This window comes from Mauremys reevesii, linkage group 4 (genome assembly GCF_016161935.1).
Source record: "Mauremys reevesii isolate NIE-2019 linkage group 4, ASM1616193v1, whole genome shotgun sequence".
Taxonomy (NCBI): Eukaryota; Metazoa; Chordata; order Testudines; family Geoemydidae; genus Mauremys; species Mauremys reevesii.
The window spans coordinates 75,834,283-75,854,035 of NC_052626.1; the positions used below are offsets into that span (position 1 = coordinate 75,834,283).

A 19,753-nucleotide genomic window follows, 5' to 3' on the forward strand; every position below is an offset into this window, starting at 1 on the left:
CTGTGACAATCTTTAGTTACATGATCACATATTGATTCTCCCCCACAGAGCCCTCCTCATTCAACGCACAAGCCAGTATTACATAGTGAATGAGGTGGCAGTCCTTAGGACCTTTACGTCATTTGCAGACATTTGAATGTGAGCAAATGAATGAGTGCCATACTGGTTGCAATCTATTTTAAAGTTTATTCTAGTGCCCAGCATAGTATCCAAGCCTTGTAATATTTTACTGTATTATTCCTTTAAAATGAAAAGAGATTGTTGCTCAGAAGAACTTTAATAAACCCCCCCCCCCCCCCCGAAAAAAAAATATAACCAAGAAGTAACATCCTTGAGTTTACTCAAGCCATCTCCATCTGCCAGGAAACTACATCAAGGTTTGGTAATGTCACATTTCCCACTCTCTGGCATTTTCACCTTAAGTATCGGAGTCTGTAGTTTACATACAGAGGTAGAGCTTCATGTTCTGCTGACAATCATTACAAATATTCTGCCTCAGTATAAATAATGAGGAATATGATCAAATATGTTTGCTGACCTTTTTTTAAAGAATGCTGTAGAGCAGGGGTAGGCAACCTATGGCACGTATGCCGAAGGCGGCACACGAGCTGATTTTCAGTGGCACTCACACTGCCCGGGTCCTGGCCACCGGTCTGGGGGGCTCTGCATTTTAATTTATTTTAAATGAAGCTTCTTAAACATTTTACAAATCTTATTTTACATACAACAATAGTTTAATTATATATTATAGACTTATAGAAAGAGACCTTCTAAAAAAGTTAAAATGTATTATTGGCACGCAAAACCTTAAATTAGAGTGAATAAATGAAGACTCGGCACACCACTTCTGAAAGGTTGCCGACCCCTGCTGTAGAGCCTGAATTGAGCAAACCATGAAACGGAACATTTATTTCTGAGTAAGACTTTGACTTTCTCCTCTTAAATTTGACACCTTAGGTTCCATATTCAATTGTTTCATATGTTCAAAGCTTCCAGTTTCACAGGAGTCAGAGACGGCATTTACCCTAGCACGATCTGACAAACGAAGCGGTCTCCATGTTATAATACAACTGCTACGAAGGACTGATGTCTACTGAAGAATCTGAATGCAGATCTCTATGAAGTATAGGTTTGTGATGAAACTCTGGATCCAACACACTCAAAGTGTTCCTCTTTTGCAGCCTATAAAAGTTCTTTGAATATGGCATATGAATCTCTCTCTACTTCATTTTACCTAATCGCAAAATGGAGATATACCAGGACTTCCCCATCCTTTGCAAAGAGCACTGAGATCCACGGAAGAAGTGTGCCATATCACATTAAACAAAGCAGCATTCTTAACTGAATTACCAACCAGATGTTTTATGGCATTCCACACCCCAACATTTATGAAGACATGATTACAAGTTAGAAAATCATACTACCAACTTATCTTTGGAGACTATATCCTATATTTGGGGGGAGGAAGGGAAGGTGATGTGAAGTCTTTTCCAAATCTATCTTCCATGACATTTTGCACTTAAACAGCTGCAATCTTGCTCCTCAAATCATTCAAAAAGCTACCAAAATAGTCTTCCTGGCTCATGACCCTCTCCTTTCACTGTTTTCTCTACTCTCACACCACACCCACAACCCTTTTTCCAGTGTAAACACAAGTTGATCATTTACACCTCTAAGGTCTTCTACAACTTAGCCCTGCCCTTACTAGCTGATCTAAACTAACCTCTAGGAATGCTGAGTCTATTGCCCACATTAAAAGTCATATACCTAATTCATGATAAACTGTAATAGAGCTAAAGCAATGGATTCTAAGATAGGGCTGTCTAGGTCATCCTCTCACCCATCAGCTTTGTGTCTGCCAGCAGTAATCAGTAATCAGTCTATGGGCAGGCCTCTATTTGTCTTATGGGGGTAAATTCCAAGGATCTTGTAACAATCCCATAGCTTATGAAATAAGCCAAGATGTTTCTATGAGATTCTTGGCAGTAAAGAGCAGTGGCCTCTTGTATGCTGCGGTGGTTGTCCCAACACAGTTTCTGAAGCAAATCTTCCCCTTGATAATGGTTCTCTTCTTTCCCATTAGCTAATATATTTCCTTACCCAAAGCAGCATGTGCGGCACTAGAAATATTCTGAGGAAGAGATCCATTTTCTCCATGTAGGCCTCGTTCCCACAATCACATACCATTCACACTCCAAGTGCTGTGTGTTTATGCAGTACCAGCCTATGCCTTTCCTTGTAAACCAAAATAATTCACACAAAGGTATCTGCAAAACTGAGTGTTGAAAATCTAGAGCTGCATGACTGAAGAGCTCATTTAGGTCCTGCCCACATGGGACAAGCAATGTTCAAACATGGTTGTTGTAGCACAATTTTTCTGCCACAATTCTGCTAAAGAGTGTGAGCAGGGTTTGTTTTGAGAACTGTGCAAGACAAGTTGTGCTGTAGGCTACAGTCGTAGACTGAGTTTTTATAGCACAATTTTCAGGAAAAGAATCTTTGCCACCATGTTTAAACCAGCTGTGTAACTTGCATAGTTCTGAGTGTGCTCACAAATCTTATGACAGAGGCTTTTATGTTTCCACTTCACCACTTTTATGATAGCACCGAATAAGTGTTTTAACTTGTACTTTGTTGTCATGCTATCTTCACACTTCCGAATTAACACAAGGGTAAGCAGGTGCACTATTAGTATGTAACAGCATAAGAAGGGTTATTCATCTTTGCACATTTCATATGTTAAAAATGAAGTTTTATTCTTATGCTTCCTGTCACACTTAACATGCCCCCACTTTCTTAAAGAAAGTAGCTGTGGGAAAACACTGCACACTAAGATCCCAGTTCAGTACCTACATGGAGCTCTACTGAAATCAATGGGACTTCAGGAGGGCACAGTTCTATGCCTGTATGCAGTGAATTGCAGGATTGGGGCCTTTTAGTTTCATACTGTGAACAGGTGATGTTCCTCCTTTCTCATACCAGTGCATACACACTGGATTTGGCCCAAATTTACCCTATTCTGCAAAAAGTGGTAAATTTATTTGTACCACCACCTCATACACCTTGAACTAAGCTTTCCTCCAAACTTGTCTGTTACTGTGTTTGTCACCTTTCTGAGCCTGCTTCAGGTTCCCTCTGCCTCAAATACTCTGACTTTTGAATAGGAGCTAATAGAAGCTACCTGTTTTACACTTGGCTTGGCAAAAAAATAATTATGCATCTCCATGACTGGTCCCAGCAACTGACCCACACAAAGAACATAATCACTATTTCAATCCAACATCTGACCACTAAAAGCAGCAAAGAGTCTTGTGGCACCTTATAGACTAACAGACGTTTTGGAGCATGAGCTTTCGTGGGTGAATACCCACTTCGTCGGTATTCGTATTCACCCACGAAAGCTCATGCTCCAAAACATCTGTTAGTCTATAAGGTGCCACAAGACTCTTTGCTGCTTTTACAGATCCAGACTAACATGGCTACCCCTCTGATATCTAACCACTGATCTTCATAATATACAAATCTATGCACTTTAACTTTCTGTCAAGCTGCAAGCACACATCAATTGATGCTTGACCAAGTACTTGCATTCATGGGCGGCAGGTTATATATTTGTGTGGGGCCCGGGCCCCAGCAATATTCAGGGCTGGGCGCCCTGCTCCAGCAATAGTTGGAGCTGGGTCTCTTCCCGCCCACCCCGGTCCTGACTGGATCGGCCCCAGCCACCGCAGGTCTCCCCCCGCCGCCGCGACCCTGCCTGGAGCAGGTCCCAGCCCCCGCCTGCCACCCCCCCTCCACGTGTTCCCCCCCTTCGCCGCGTTGTGTTGCGTCCCTGCCTGACAGAACGCAGCGCGCCTCTCCCCTGCCTGCTGCCCGGAGGGCTCCCAGCAGATTTGCTGTCTGCTGCCGCAGGGTCCTAGTGCCTGCCCTCCGCCAGTACTGGCAAGGCAGGCTGCCCTTACCCTGAGCCTCTCCAACCCCAAACCCTCAGCCCCAGCCAGAGCTCTCATTCCCCCCGCACCCGAAGCCGCCGCCCCAGCCCGGGGCGCCCCCACAACATGAACCCCTCATCCCCCTGCACCCAAAACCTCAGCCCCAGCCAGAGCCCTCATCCCCTGCACCCTAATCCTCAGCCCCAGCCAGAGCCCTCATCCCCACACCCTAATCCTCTGCCCCAGCACCCTAATCCTCTGCCCCAGCCCTGAGTGCCCCACATCATGAACCCCTCATCCCCGCACCCTCATCCTCTGCCCCAGCCCTGAGCGCCCCCACATCATGTACCCCTCATCCTCAGCCCCACAGTCCTCACCCTGCACTCCCTCCTATCCCCAAACTCCCTCCCCCTTCCCACACACCCCATCCCAACCCCAAACTCCATCCCAAAGCCTGCACCCTTCACCTCCTCCTGCACACCCACCCCCTGCCCCAGCCCAGGATCTGCACCCCAGACCTCCCCCGCCGAGTCCCCTCCCAGAGCCTTAGGCAGGTGGGGGCGGAGTTGGGGGCGGGTTCTGGGCCCCACCAAAATTTTTACAAACTTGCCACCCATGCTTGCATTATAGCTCAGAAACTCCCCATCATCTGGAACAATCAAGCTAGGTTTCTTAACCCTTATGTACAGAAAGACAGTCAGGATCAAACCTGAAAAATGCTCTTGTAAGACAAAATGTACCTGAAACTGTCTTCCAAATTTTTAAATAGAAAGGGCCTGACATCCCATTAAAAAGTTTTCCATTAAGCAGGCTAAGAGAAAAGTTAAGATAGCTTGGCCAAGGATAACCTGATCTCAAATATAGCTGCTTTTTAAAATTAAGTTGTATTGTATGTATGTTGTACGTCCTTCCCTCAAGGCTAAGATGCTACTCTGACCTAAACTTACATTTGGTGTTTTGATTGTCCTCTTCATGCTGGATGTGCTAGTCAATGCCTTGGTCTCCTTGTAAATGCGATCAAAGGGAGTTGTACTGCAGTGCTTCAGGGAGCACACACAAAATTAAACACTTGCCCTCCTCCCCAATTGCACGATGGACCTAGCAGAGCTGGAGGAGAAACTCAGTAAAGCAGTAGGCCAGATGGCCAGGCAAACTGGCATTTACAAGGAAAGTGAGGCAGGAGCTCAGTTGTCACTTTCAGTTTATCAAGTATGTCGCTCAGTCAATACCACCAGGAAACGTAGGGGCAGGCCAGCAGATACTCTGGCAGGCAGAAAGACCAAAAATACACTATTTTCTAGTTACCTTGCTACTATTCTTTATATATATTATACACACACACACACACACAAAAAGGTTATTGTATTAACTAGCTCCTCCATGAACCTGATGTGGAGACTCTCCCTTGTTTAAACTAGTGGCACATTCAAACCTCAGATCAACTACATAACTGTTACTTAACTTTCCTCTTCTTTGTTTGCACCTAACAGAACAGGGGAAGAGAGAGAAGACACATTATGGGACTACGCGGGATTTTATTAAGATTTCATTGCTGTGATATAAACTGCTGGTTAAGCTCCCCACCCCAGGAAAGTTTAAATGCGACACCTTGGGTCTGTTCAGGCCCTTTCTCTAGGGCACTGTTTTATTGACTGCACCTTCAACCTTTAAGCAAACCTCCAAATCAAGCAGTTCAACATAAATCCAACAGCTACCTTTCCCCTGACCTGGGGAACTCCTCCATACTCCTGTCAACTCTTCCCCAGTTCTTCTGTAAGCCGTATGCCTGGTAGTCACCCTGCTCCAGGCCCTGACACAGGAGCCAGATTGCTTCTCATAGCCTTCCCCCTCAAACTCAGCTCTTTCAACCTTCACAGAAATGAGGGCCTCACCAGGCAATCTGATAATGCCTTTTATTAGGCCCAAACACCTATTCTTACACAGGCTGGCTGTCCCTTAAAGAGACAAACCACCACCCTGTCACAGGAGTTTGGTAAAGCTGTTTCTCTCCATCCATAAATGAAGCATAAATGAGTTAGGCAAATAAATCCTGATAGCACTGCATTTTGTTTGCATCATTTGTGTTGGTTCTCTTTCAATTTTCCTGCTTTGCAACAGATGAAGTGTATAATATTAGTTTTGCCACTGGTCGGGTGAGTCTAAGGACTGGTCTACCAGGGGTGGGGGAATCAATCTAAGATACGCAACTTCAGCTACGAGAATAGCGTAGCTGAAGTTGACACATCTTAGATCGACTTAGATTGACTTACTTCACGTCCTTGCGGTGCGGGACGGCCGCTGCTCCCCCGTCGACTCCGCTTCCGCTTCTCACCCTGGTGGAGTTCCGCAGTCGACGGGGAGCGCGTTCTGGGATCGATGTATCACGTTTAGATGAGACGCGATACATCGATCCCTGACAGATCGATCACTACCCGCCGATCTGGCAGGTAGTGCAGACATACCCTTAGTGACAGCCATAAGTGCAGTATAAAATCAATTATATATTGGTCTGAGCTTTACAACAAAATTTGTGACAAACAGATTTATATCCATTCCGCACATGTGCTCCTAATATTATTAAAAAGAGACTATTTGCTGTATCAGTAGATTTGCGAGAAATAGCTTTTCAGGGTGGATGCAAACCTATCAAAGGAATGAATATTAACTACTCTATAGGATCATAAATTTAACCTGAAAATAGCAACTAGTGCAACAGCTGAAACTCTGGCTTTGTCATTACTGAGACAATAGAGATCCCTACACACATTGTAGGGAATTAGTATGCTACATCATTTGGAGATTTTTACTATAAACTGAAACAGTGGTTCCTAGCCTCTTAGACAACTATACCAGTTTACCAGAGTAGTACAGATGAGATCTCTCTGATGTACTGAAAATTTTTAGGTTTGGGCTCATCTTGTCACCCAAGCTTCATTCAAGGCACTGTTAACTGCCTTGTCCTTGGGGGGGGGGGGGGGGAGGGCACAGCTGACTCACAGGGTTGTGAATAGAGAAGTGATTTCTGATGTTGAGGGCCTTGAAATAAAGTCAGTACACGTCAACAGGAGCCAGTGGAGAGTGCAATACACAAGCATGATATGTTCTCAGCATTCTCCTCCTCCCTTATAAGTAGGCACCTACCAAATTCTGAGTCCATTTTGGTCAATTTCACAGGATTTTAAAAAATTGCAAAATTTCATTATTCCAGCTATTTAAATTGGAAAATTCATGGTGTTGCAATTGTAGGGGTTCTGACCCAAAAAGGACTTGGGAAGAGAGGCTGCAAGGTTATTGTACGGGGGCTGCAGTATTGCTATCCTACTTCTGCACTATTGCTGGTGGCGGCACTGCCTTCAGAGTTGGGCAGCTGGAGAGCGGCGGCTGTTGGCCAGGAGCCCAGCTCTGAAGGCAGAGCCACCACCAGCAGCAGCGCAAAAGTAAGGATGGCATGGGATGGTATTGCCACCCTCACTTCGGCACGGCTGCCTGCAGAGCTGAGCCCTCAGTCAGCAGCTGTCACTCTCTGGCTGCCCAGCTCTAAAGGCAGCAGTGAAGAATAGAGGCATAGTATGATTTTGCCACCCTAACTTTGCCCTGCCAGCAGCAGCGCAACTGTCTTCAGAGCTGTGCACTCAGCCAACAGCTGCTGCTCTCTGGCCGCCCCACTCTGAAGGGAGCGCCGAAGTAAGGGTGGCAACATTGCGACCCCTCTGCAACTCCCTTTTGGTTCAGGACCCGCAATTTGAGAAATGCTGGTCTCCCCCATGAAATCTGCACAGTATAAGGTAAAAGCACACAAAAGACCAGATTTCACAGGAGGTGGCCAGATTTCACGGTCCGTGACGCGTTTTTCATGGCCGTGAATTTGGTAGGGCCCTACTTATAAGGGTACAGAACGCATCTTGCGCAAAGGCTGGTGTTTCTATATTGTCTCCATTTTCAGCTCCTGATGCAGTGAGTAACCTGTAGTCCAATTTGTAGATAAATGTGTGGATCACTCTGCAACGTGAAAGTCAGGGATGGTGTTACTTGTCACTGTTGCTTATTTAAGTATCCAGGATTAGTGACTAACCTAGTAAGACCCAGAGGCTTCATATTACCTTCCCATCACCATAGCCTTGCCTACACATAGTTGGGTATGTCTACATTGCAATCATAGGGTACGACTGCAACATTAGTAGACATATCTGAGCTGGGTTTAATCTAGCTTGCTTGAGTCCCAGAGCAGTGAAGCTGCAGCAGCCCACATTTCAGCTTATGCTCTATAAGCCTACCTGGAACCCTGGGTAATTACTCATGGGGCTAGTCTGTGTTGACACAAAAGCTGCTGTGGCTTCACTGCTCTGGAACCTGAGCTAGCTAGATTAAAGTTACCTCATGTGCGTTGGCTCCAGCTCCAATCATGCCACATGACTGCAGTATAGACATACCCTCATGCACCTGCACTTCAGATACTTAATCTCTACCTGGGCTACCTCTATAGCTCTGAATAAGTCAAAGCTTCCCAAGTTCAGTTCTCCCTTCCATAAAATTGTAACTATACTTTCTTTGCAAATACTAACCTTGACAACCACCTAAGTCAACTAAGTGCTATTACCACCAGGTTAAGCCCTTAGTCACCAGCCAGTGTTCGCCACTTCCCATTTACTTTGGCATTACTCAAACTGGCAATAAAATTGAGCCTGCTCCAAACCTGAGCCTCATGACTGTAAACAGGGAGTCTCCATGGCAGGTTAGAGTCCTCTGTGAACAGAAGATGGGAAGCTATGGGGGCACCAAGGCCCAGAACACAGGCTCATAATTAAAGTAGGACCTGGGAGGCTAGAATACTGGTGAAAAATTGTGAAGCAGTAGCAAATGAACCCAAGAACTAGTGATTTGGAGAAACTAATTAGATCATTCAACAAAATACTGCAGGATACCCTAGAGTGTGAAAATCAGACAAGTGCCTACTATATGTGGCCTCACTTAAGCACTAGACACAAAGCTGGACTGCCTAAGGGCTCCTGCTGCCAACATTTAAGAGAGAGAGAGAGAAAGACAGAAAATAGCTGCAGAGGACAGCCCTATTGAAAATGTGTAGTCACCTGTCCTGCTCAATTAAAAATTTTATTGAATAGTAACAGTAATTATACAATTGATTGAATGATCAATTGCTCTGGTAACAAGACAGACTCACCTGAAAGAATTGTGGACCTAACTAAAAACCAGTAACGTTTTGGAAAATTAAAACAAAAAGAAAAAGATGCACTGGTAGGAATTTAGGTTTACACTCTACTTATTAATTTATGTATTATCTACTGGTACCAAAGGAGTATGGTCTCATGTAGCATCTGGCACCACTCGTGTGCTTCCACCACTGTAGTGGCAAATAGTCCCTCTGACACCTTGTTGCCATAGGCATTGGAGGACGGTCTGTTGTGGTTCACTGATTACAGTGCTAAGATGTTACATGATTATATTTTGGCATTTGAAGAAAGGACACTTACTGATGCCGCAATAAAACTAGACTATCTTTCAATCCACTTGGCAAGGGGAATAACTTCAGTTGTTCAGTTTTTAACTTACAAAAATCCAAATAAATGAACAATTAAAATTCAATGCAGACCTGCTGGGGTGAGAATGGAAACTCAATGACCACACACCAGCTATTAAGTTAGGATTTTGATGTAAATTAGAATGAGATTTTTATAATCATCTCCTTTGGGGTTAAGATGAAGGAACAAGTTCAGAGATGGGAAATAAATCAAGGTAATAAGGTTACTCTGCATAATAAACCATTCCAATGGGAAAGATACAAGATCTCCAGCTCCACATTAGAAATGCATTTACAATATGCCAAACAGTTCCTTGGTGACAACGTTCACAGTGAACAATGATCACATGTTCACTCAGCTGAGGTCAGAAAAGCATACACTAGCTACTGGGTCATCCCTGTGTCCTCTAAGTCTGTAGTTTTAAATAAATGATTTACCTTGCCAATGCCAGCACAAGACAAGTTAGAGATTGTTGCTTTCTGCAATGAAACAAAATAACCTGAAGTCCAAACAAAATCATGTAATTGATTAACTGAAACCCTCAAGATTATAAGTACTTTCTCCTTGGTAGAGAATTCCTTCAACAAGATATGCTGGATATATGTTAACTTACAAAACGTTCTTTGCTGAAGGTTACTACAGTTTTTGCTGCATAAGCCTTAGTTATCAGAAACAGATGAGACTACAACCTCAGTCATCTCTGGTGTACTACAGCATTTGTATTTGCTAGGATACAAACTTAATGGCACCTACATACATACTATTTATATTTATATATATATATATATATATATATATATATATATATACACACACACACATACACACACACACACATATATAAAAAAACAATTAAATGAAAGCAATCTTCAGGAAATAGAACTTTGGATCCTTTTTTATACCAACTATATTGCAAGGTGCTTTAATAGAAATACCAACAGAGCGAGGGAAAAATTAAGAAGGAACCTGCTGAAGTAGAATATTTTCAGCCAGGATTGCAAAGGAGGTGGGAGATGATGATGAGGCAAAGACCTAGAAAGAGTGTTAAAGAAGATGCAGATGCAAAGGAGGCTTGCTCAAACAGTGCTGAGACTAAAAACAGACCAGGTGTATTTTCACATTCACTAGTAGAGCTTTATGCTATTGCAGCAAACGTCCAAGGTTTGCTTGACAAGAGAACAAAAGAAGTGCTTATTACTTGGAATGAATCCCTGGGGCAGCTGATACACCATAAATAAAAAGTGATGCTCCTTAAAACTTATAGTACCTAAACTGAAGAGGAAATAGGCATGCTATTTTATATTTGGAAAAGTAGATAACCATAAGCTTCTTCAGTAATATTAGCAATTGCATTGTAGAAATTCAAACTGACAACATAGATTTCAGTTTAATAGGAACAGCCAGGCATCCCTCAACTAGAGCACAGAAAAACACTGTTTAATAGGGATTTATTTTCCTGGGTTTTTCTAGGATAATATTACCTTCTGACTAAGAACGTTGGGAGTTTTAGTAATCTGAATGTCTTCCTGGAAGAGAAAGAAACACCTAGACAGAAGCCATTACTTTCTCAAAACTGGAACTTCCCATCTATTCTTCCTATCATCATCCAGAGAATTTAGATTTCATTCGGAAAGATGCACTGAACAATTGCACCACCTTATGAAGAACAATCATAGTTACAAACTACTGAAGAAGGAGCCATCTCACCACACTTCATATAGCCACACTCCATACAATTTAACAGCCCATTTCACTAGCCCCCCACAAAGTAGCTCCTTCTTAGAGAGGGAAGACAGGATGTCTAAGGCTCTCACTCACCTTTCCCTATTTTCTCTGATTCATCAGTTAGAGGAAGGGAGAAGATGCCTTGACTTTCTCCATTCTAGGGTTTCCTCTCCTTTTCCTTTCAGAATGCTGAATTGGCTTTTGAACTGAAGTTTAGGCTAAAAGTCTATTTAGTGTAAAGTAGATTTTGATTGTTTCTCTTTACAATACAGAGGGAACAAATCAGTAAGAAAAGAGCAAAATCAATGGGAACTACTTCGCTTCAGTAATTGATTGAACTGGGACACAAACCTTAGTATCAAAATAAAAAGCTGTGACCAAGAATATACAAATATTGTAGAGTGGATATAACAGCTAGCTGCATTTCAGTGCAAATATCGCTTCTGTCTCATCCTAAACCAGCCCATAGGAATGGGGAAGAGGATCAGGAGAGAAAATCCCAAACTCATCCATACTTCAGATTTTAACCGCCAATAAAGCAAAGAGATTCAGCTACAAAAGCAACAGGCACAGCAGTCACTTTCCATGTCTTCCAGATAAAGGACAGTGAGTTCTGCTAATACCAAGAGGATTGCCTGAAGCTTCACCACAGGGGTACTGAGCACTTATTGCATAGGAGAACTAAGTTACTTCACTGTTGGTGACACAAAAGAAAAAGAAATCTGAGTTCTGAGTCACATCTATAAATTTGAACATTCTTAGTGAGTTACACCCAGGCACAGAACCTGAATGTTCAAAACATAGCTTTAGTCTGAACTTACATTCAACTTCCCCAAGTACTTAGCTCTACTGATTAATAACCTCAATAGCCATTGAGGGCCTGCTGGGTTGTCAGTACTTCATTGGTAAGTATTACAGAGTTTCTAATCAATTCCTAGAAACTCTAGTGCTACTTGAAACAGCCAACAGGCACTAAACCTGAAGAACTAACTGAGCAGTTATGACTATGAGCTAGTCAGTGAGATGAGCTCTCAGATCAGCTTGGATTTGTACCAACACACTGAGTTCAGCCTAGGTATCACCACCCAGAATAAGTATGACCCGACTCAAGAAGTAGGAAGATGTACCCATACCCTGTGCAACAACCATCAGGGAGTTTCCTCTGGAGAAAGTACCACGTGACATCAACATGCCTCCATCTACAAAATGAACCCTACACATCTGCTCGTCCTGACCCTTTCAGCATCTTCTCTGGGACACTAGACACTCTGGTACCAGACAGGGAAATGGCAGAGACTAGGTTCCATCAGTTGCCAAATGGAGATGCGGGGAGGGGAGGAGAGAGGTGCCTCTAACAGGGGTTCCTGCCCTGGGCACCTTGCAGGGAACAGACCTAACTAGGCCCGCCCTGTCCAGCAGCAGCAGGGAGATTCCCTGGGAACCGGCTCTGCGAGGGGGGCGAACGGGCTATGGCACCCGGGGGGAAAGTCATAGCAACAACGGTCACGCTGGGGAAGACAAGCGGGGTGGGACTGGGGGGGGGGGGAAAGGAGACTTGTCACCATGGCGATGTCTCCAAGGGAACGGAGGGAGAGGGGTGGCACGATAGCTTGGAGGGGGGTGTCGTGGGACAGATCCAATGGGGATCCCTAAGATCTCCATGGCGACAGCAGGGAGGCGGTTTCCACAGTCTCGCTGAGAACTGGCTACCCCCACACTATGGGGGTGTTCGTCCAGGGTGACGGTCTCTATGGGACCCCCTTACCTGCTGCTGTATCTTGCCATCCTCGGTGACCACCCAGTGGGTGGTGGCGGCGCCGGGCCGTGCCCCTAAAGCCAGCAGCAAAGCCAGGCCCAGCACCCGGCCCCATACCAGCCAACGCCGGCCCCACCCGGACACTCTTGTTGCCACCGCCATCTTCCCCGATCCCAGCCTTCCTGGACTACCCGGAACCGGAAATGCCTGCTCCGCCATTTGGGGTGGGAGCGAGGGCACGGAGAGGGCGGGACTCCGGCCCGGCCCGGCGGGGAGGCGGGGTGTGTGTCTCTCCTGTCAGCGGCTTCTCGCTAGAGCCGCTTTGCTGTCGGCTGCCTGTACGCGCCGGGGCCCGCCGCTGGGTCCTAGCGCTGAGCTTCCCGGGGGCTCGGTCCTGGCTGCGGCCCGGGAAGGGCGGGCCGGGGGTCTCTGCTGGGAGCAGGAGAGCTACGACCCTCCCCGCTGTGCCTGGGGGATGGGCCTCTCGTCTCGCCTAGGTGAAGGGCTGGAAACAGGAGAACAGCCCCGAATGCCCCCTGCGTTGTGAGGCCCGCTGCTGGGCCTGGGGGGTGCTCAGTTCTCCCCGCTGCCGGGGCGGGGCGGGGCGGGGCGGGGCGGGGGCTGCTCAGAAGACTAAGGGGGGACATGATAGAGGTATATAAAATCATGAGTGATGTTGAGAAAGTGGATAAGGAAAAGTTATTTACTTATTCCCATAATACAAGAACTAGGGGTCACCAAATGAAATTACGGTAATAGGCAGCAGGTTTAAAACAAATAAAAGGAAGTTCTTCTTCACGCAGCGCACAGTCAACTTGTGGAACTCCTTACCTGAGGAGGTTGTGAAGGCTAGGACTATAACAACGTTTAAAAGGGGACTGGATAAATTCATGGTGGCTAAGTCCATAAATGGCTATTAGCCAGGATGGGTAAGGAATGGTGTCCCTAGCCTCTGTTCGTCAGAGGATGGAGATGGATGGCAGGAGAGAGATCACTTGATCATTGCCTGTTAGATTCACTCCTGCTGGGGCACCTGGCATTGGCCACTGTCGGTAGACAGATACTGGACTAGATGGACCTTTGGTCTGACCCGGTACGGCCTTTCTTATGTTCAGTTCTCCCCGCTGCCGGAGCAGGGCCTGGGGTGGGGGGGTGCTCAGCTCTCCCCGCTGCCGGAGCAGGGCCTGGGGCGGGGGGGTGCTCAGTTCTCCCCGCTGCCGGAGCAGGGCCTGGGGCGGCGGGGGGTGCTCAGTTCTCCCCGCTGCCGGAGCAGGGCCTGGGGCGGCGGGGGGGTGCTCAGTTCTCCCCGCTGCCAGCGGGTGATCCCCAACCCCAGCTTTGCAGAGAGGAGCCAAAGAGAGCCCCCGAAGGGGGAGCGGGCGTTACCGCTGCAGCGGTGGTCGCCTGAGGGGCTGACCTGTCCCCTGCATCTCCGCGGCTTGTTGGCTCATCTGGCCCATGCTGGTCATTTAAAGGCCAGCTTGGTCAGCGAGGTCGCTGCTGCTCAAAGCGTGAGAGGCAAGATCACAGTTACGTGGAGATCTGCGCTATCGACTCCGAATGCCGACTCCTTTTGGTGCCAGTTGACAGTGCTTGGGAGCTGTCACCCCCTTTTTTGTTTTCCAGTTGAGAAGGTGCCTAGGAGAGACCCACCAAGTGGAATCAGCACTTCAGGAGCCTAGCAGGGCACCTGAACTCCCCTGAGGTGAAGTCAAGCGAAGTCCAAGAAGCCCAGCAAAGCATGCATGCTCCTATTCTAAACATCTGCCCAATCTAGTGGGAATGGCACTTTGTTGTCTTAAGTAGGTAGAATTTGGTAGAGTTCTGGTAATTTTCTTTCTCCATACTGGCCCTTACCTGAACCCTGACCTGAGGGCTGAGTGGTTGGGGCCCAGGCCTAGTGCAGACAACTGTTGCTGTGCTCAAAGCTGGAGAAATGGACCCACCCATGTGTCCAAAAGCCAACCCCAGACCTAATCCTGTGAACTCTTCTTCCCTCTTCACTGCCTGCTGCCTCCTCCCCTGCATGCTCTTTTCTGTTGCCCACAACCTCTTTCCATTCCTTACTTCTTCATTCTAGTTTATTCTGCCCAACTCTTACTTTCACTCCTTCAGCCTGTACACCATATTAAGGGCTTAAAAATGTACTTGACTCCTAATAGCCAAAGAATTAAACTAAAATGATGGTGCTACTGTCTAGGAGCAACACAGAGTTGAAAAGTCAAGCCTCTTTCTTCCTCACACCCAACCACTGGGATTCCCGCCAAGGTGCTGTCCCTGGAGTCTGCTTTGGGGTTCCCATCTTTTGTAGGCTCTGGCTAGCCATCCGCTAATAAATTTGAAGTGTCTACTTCAAAACACCTCTGGCTGCTAGGAAGGTGAAGCAGCATTTTCTCTCCTCCTTCTGTCTCCTGACTTCTCCAAGGTAGAAGAGAATCTTCCCCTAGCCTCCCATTTTAAGTTTTCAGCTCTAGTGAATAGTTCCAGTGGTTTCTATGGCAGCTGTGCAAAACTTACACAAATGAAAACAGAATGAAGTGAACCTGTTGCTTTTCTATTTGGTCAATTTTCACTCTGCTGTAGCTTGGGACTCTGAGAAGTTTGAGGTGCTAGAGTTGTCTGCAGGTTCAGACAGACATCCCTGTGTAGGCTTATACTTTTACTTCACATTTGGAAGGTCATCTTCAAACTGACATTGACTAGAGTCTTCGATTACAAACTCAAATTATTCTTCGTTAGAACCTCTCACCACTGTGTCCTGTCAGGAGAAACTGGACTTTTTTTTTGGTGGAGGGGTTATTGTGTGAGGAGTAGGTTGAAGTGTTCATCCTGATTTCCTGCAGAAGTGAGTTGCAGGTTTGTGGGCCAGTCTATGTCAAAACTCTGTATTTTGAGAACTCTCACCCTTGAGAATGATAGCTCCATCATATCCATGGAATGTAGGCTGAAATGGTCCCTCAGGTGACTTGGGCCATTCCTACAATAAATATGCTTTGAGGTCCATGGCTAAGTTGCAAACATTTCCTGACCACTTGTGGACAGGAAGCTAGAAGTCTTGTCTTCAATGTTTTGTTTTGTTTTTTAGCAACTGGCATAACTACACTGATGCAAACTTTATCATAGATCTAGTCCATTTGTGCAAACTGCACCTTGAATCTTACAGTTTACCCATTTCAAACAGGCAAGGCGTAAGGCTTCAGATTTAGTCATTTAAGAAGATAACTTGGTTGTCCCAAGTTTTGGAGTTGTGGTTCCATTCTGTCACATAAATTAAGATTAAATGTTGTGATTTTGTAAAGGAATTTTTCTGCATCCTGCTTGTTCTGTTTTGGACTGTTGGGCCAGGGATTTATCATTTGTATTTATCATTTTTTTTTAATGCGACAGTCTTATGTCTAGTTTTGTCTTCACTTTAATGTAAATTAATGCCACTTCTACTACTAGTCAGAGATGGAAGCTATATCATAATTTATTTAAAATACAATAATTCTAATTCCTTAAATTATGTGCATATACAAATGCACTACATTGTATATCAAATAACATATAACAAAACCACAAAATAAATGAAAAGTTCAGTCATCTAACAGTATGTACTCTTCACATTCCTCCATGCATAGGCACAGACTTCACTAACAGCAGATCCACCAAATACTACACACACAACTTTGACTCAGGTCTCACAGGGATACCAGAATTTCAGAATCTCCTTTCCCCAAATTCGCTCCCACAAGGCAGAATGAAAGTTGCAACATGTGCTTTGTGTTGGTTGTACTAGTTTCAACGAGTTAATGACAGGGTAGGTTTGAAGGGTTAGTAACAAGCTACTGTGTTAGCTTAGAAGGCTCAAAAACTTCCACTGGAGTCAGAAGTGATTGTTTCTTAAAATAAAGACCAATTAACTCAAATTTAACAAATTCTCTTAAAAAATCTTCAGAAAATTAAGCTTATTTCCTATAACACTAATAAATTCAATTCCTGCTTTAAAAGAAGCACTGAAGAGAACCTTAAATAAGGAATTGCTACTATTATCTTCATAATTATGGTTAATGTCCTCCTGGCTAGGAATCCAGATCTCCATATGCAGAATAGCCCTAGTCCAGTGATTCTCAAACTTTTCTGCTGGTGACCCCTTCACATAGCAAGCCTTGAGTGTGACCCCCCCCCCTTATAAATTAAAAACACTGTTTTATATATTTAACACCATTATAAATGCTGGAGGCAAGTGGGGTTTGGGGTGGAGGCTGACAGCTTATGACCTCCCCATGTAATAACCTCATGACCCCCTGAGGGTTCCCAACTCCCAAGTTTGAGGACCCCTGCCCTAGTCTAATCCTTAGCTAGAGCTACCTACTCTTGCTGCTGAATGCTCAATCTTAATGTGTCCACAACTATATTCTGTCCTCCATCTTCAAACTCAGAGAATAGCCTGATGGATATGGAAGCATCTGCATTATGCTGTTTCACTAATAGTGGCATCAGATTCTGGAATGTGCTCTGCTACACATTTGAAGGCTTGTTTCTGATTGTGGAAAACCAAGTTCTGCTACTTCAGTACTACAGGGCATTAAGGTCCGTGCTTCCCCTAAGATCACCAACTTAAAGGTATGTGGAATGATATTAAAAAGCTCTTAAATATGCAGTTGCACTACTAGCTGCGGATTTGATGGTGTTTACATGTCATTGTAGAGGCAGTCATTTACAGAGCACTTTTTCCTTCATTACCTGAGCAAAGTGACCTAGAGATTTAAGGCATACAATGCCATAATTATTGTAATGAGACAATTCTATTTGATTTTATTACTATGACACTGTGTGCAATCAAAGCATTGAAGCCTTATGAATGGTGACTGCAGTAGGCCTGGTGAAACTGGCATCTGCCTGTAGCCCGCAGACTATATTTTCCCTATTAAAATCAAACCAAAGGTTGTGCAAATTGCTACACTGTCTTTTCTGGGTTGAATGGAAACATTAAACCATTGCTGGTCTTCTCGGAAGGAAACTGAACTTTGCCTTTGAACTACATGAAAAATCCAAATCTCTCCCACTCCCTACCTCTCATCACAGTAGTAACAGAACACATTCAAGCATGCCATGCTCAACAGTGCACTTTCTGAAGGCATTGTGTGGCTGACTGGCAGCAGTACGCAATGTCATCGAACCCTCCCCATGATTTCTTTACTGAACTTTTCTGGAATGCAGGAAACTTGACATACTTCCTTGCTCTGAAGGTACTTCTGTTTGATTTAGACTTTTGCACAGTAGGACAGTAGCCTGAGGTCGTCTGAAACCTTAAATTTGACCCTACAGGCATCTGGAAACCAGAGAAAAGAACAAAACACAGCAATGGTGTCTTAGCAAGCCTGTGTTGCTGAACAGACAGGCTGTTTTAATCTGAATCAATTTAAGGTAGTTTTCTTTTTAAGAAAGAAACATCAGCCATAGGTACATAGAATTATAGCAAACAAGCTTGGAGGCCATATGAATGTGCTCACAGAGGCTAAGTCCAAATCAACATATGGCCTTAAAATTCTTCTAAAGTGGAGACATGACGACTACTTGATAGGATTTTCAGGCCTAGCAAATTCCACCAAATAAAATGAGGCAGAGAGTAGAAAGTAAACTCATTTCACAGAGATAATTTCAATAGCCTCTAGCTGCTAATGAATCTAGTCACTGCCAATGGGAGTTTGGGTCTACAATGTTATACACTACTTTCCCCAAGCAAGATATGTTCATACTGGCATCCCACCTAAATAAAGGTAACTGCAAAGAACTTGACTTAGGAATGAAAAAATCAAATGCACAGCTACATGAGGAATAACTAGCTAGATTGTAATACTGCTGAAAAGGATCTGGAGATTATAGTGGATCACAAATTGAATGAGTCAATATAATGCAGATGCAAAAAGGCTAATATTCTGGGGTGTATTAACAGTTTTGTCAGTAAGAGACAGATAATTGTCCCACTCTGCTTGACACTGAGAAGGCCTTTGCTGGAATACTGTGTCCAATTCTGGATGCTATATTTTAGGAAAGATATGGACAAATTAGAGGGAGTCCATAGGACATCAACAGAAATGATAGCTTTAGAAAATCTGACCTAGGAGGAAAGGTTAAAAAAAACTAGGTGTGTTTAGTCTTGATAAAAAGAAGACTGAGTGGGAACCCAATAAATCTTCAAACATGCTAAGGGCTGTTATAAAGAGAATGGTGATCAATTGTCCTCCATGTTCACTGAAGGTAGGACAAGAAATAATGGGTTTAATCTGCAGCAAGGGAGATTTAGGCTATATATTAGGAAAAACTTTCTAACTATAAGGGTAGTTAAGCTCTGGAATAGGATTCCAAGGGAGACTGTAGAATCCCCATAATTGGAGGCTTTTAAAAACAGGTTGACTAAACACCAGTCGGTGACGATCTAGGTTTACTTGGTCCTGACTTCTCAAGTCCCTTCCAGTCCAACATTTCTATGAATTGTAGCATGGGTCATTGCATTCAGCTGACCTAAACTCATGCTATTTCTATTAGTGTATCTTTCATTTCCTATCTGAAACTTTGCTTGTAGTGTTGATTTAGAGTTAAATAGCTACAACATTGTCTTAATGGTGGCTGCTTCTAAGTTGTAAATTAAACTATTAATTCCACATATTTGTGAAATAATCAGGGAGATCCTATTGGAATGAAAGCCATTAGAAAGTTGTAAGATACTGTAATGTCCCATTAGCAAGCCATCACAAAATGGTCTTAAAGTATGAAACTGTTTAAAACTACAGTAATCATGAAACAGTAAGCCACTCAAA

The 19,753-nt window shown here is 44.5% G+C and overlaps 1 protein-coding gene across 1 annotated transcript in view; it reads right to left on the minus strand.

Annotated features, from left to right (window-relative positions):
* TTC17 (tetratricopeptide repeat domain 17) overlaps positions 1–13,158 on the minus strand; it is an 83,971-nt gene extending 70,813 nt beyond the window's left edge. The window contains exon 1 of the mRNA XM_039536872.1: positions 12,960–13,158. Coding sequence (XP_039392806.1) covers positions 12,960–13,112 — 153 coding nt within the window. The 5' untranslated portion in view covers positions 13,113–13,158. The remainder of the gene's footprint in view (positions 1–12,959) is intronic.
* Between the last annotated feature and the right edge of the window lie 6,595 nt (positions 13,159–19,753).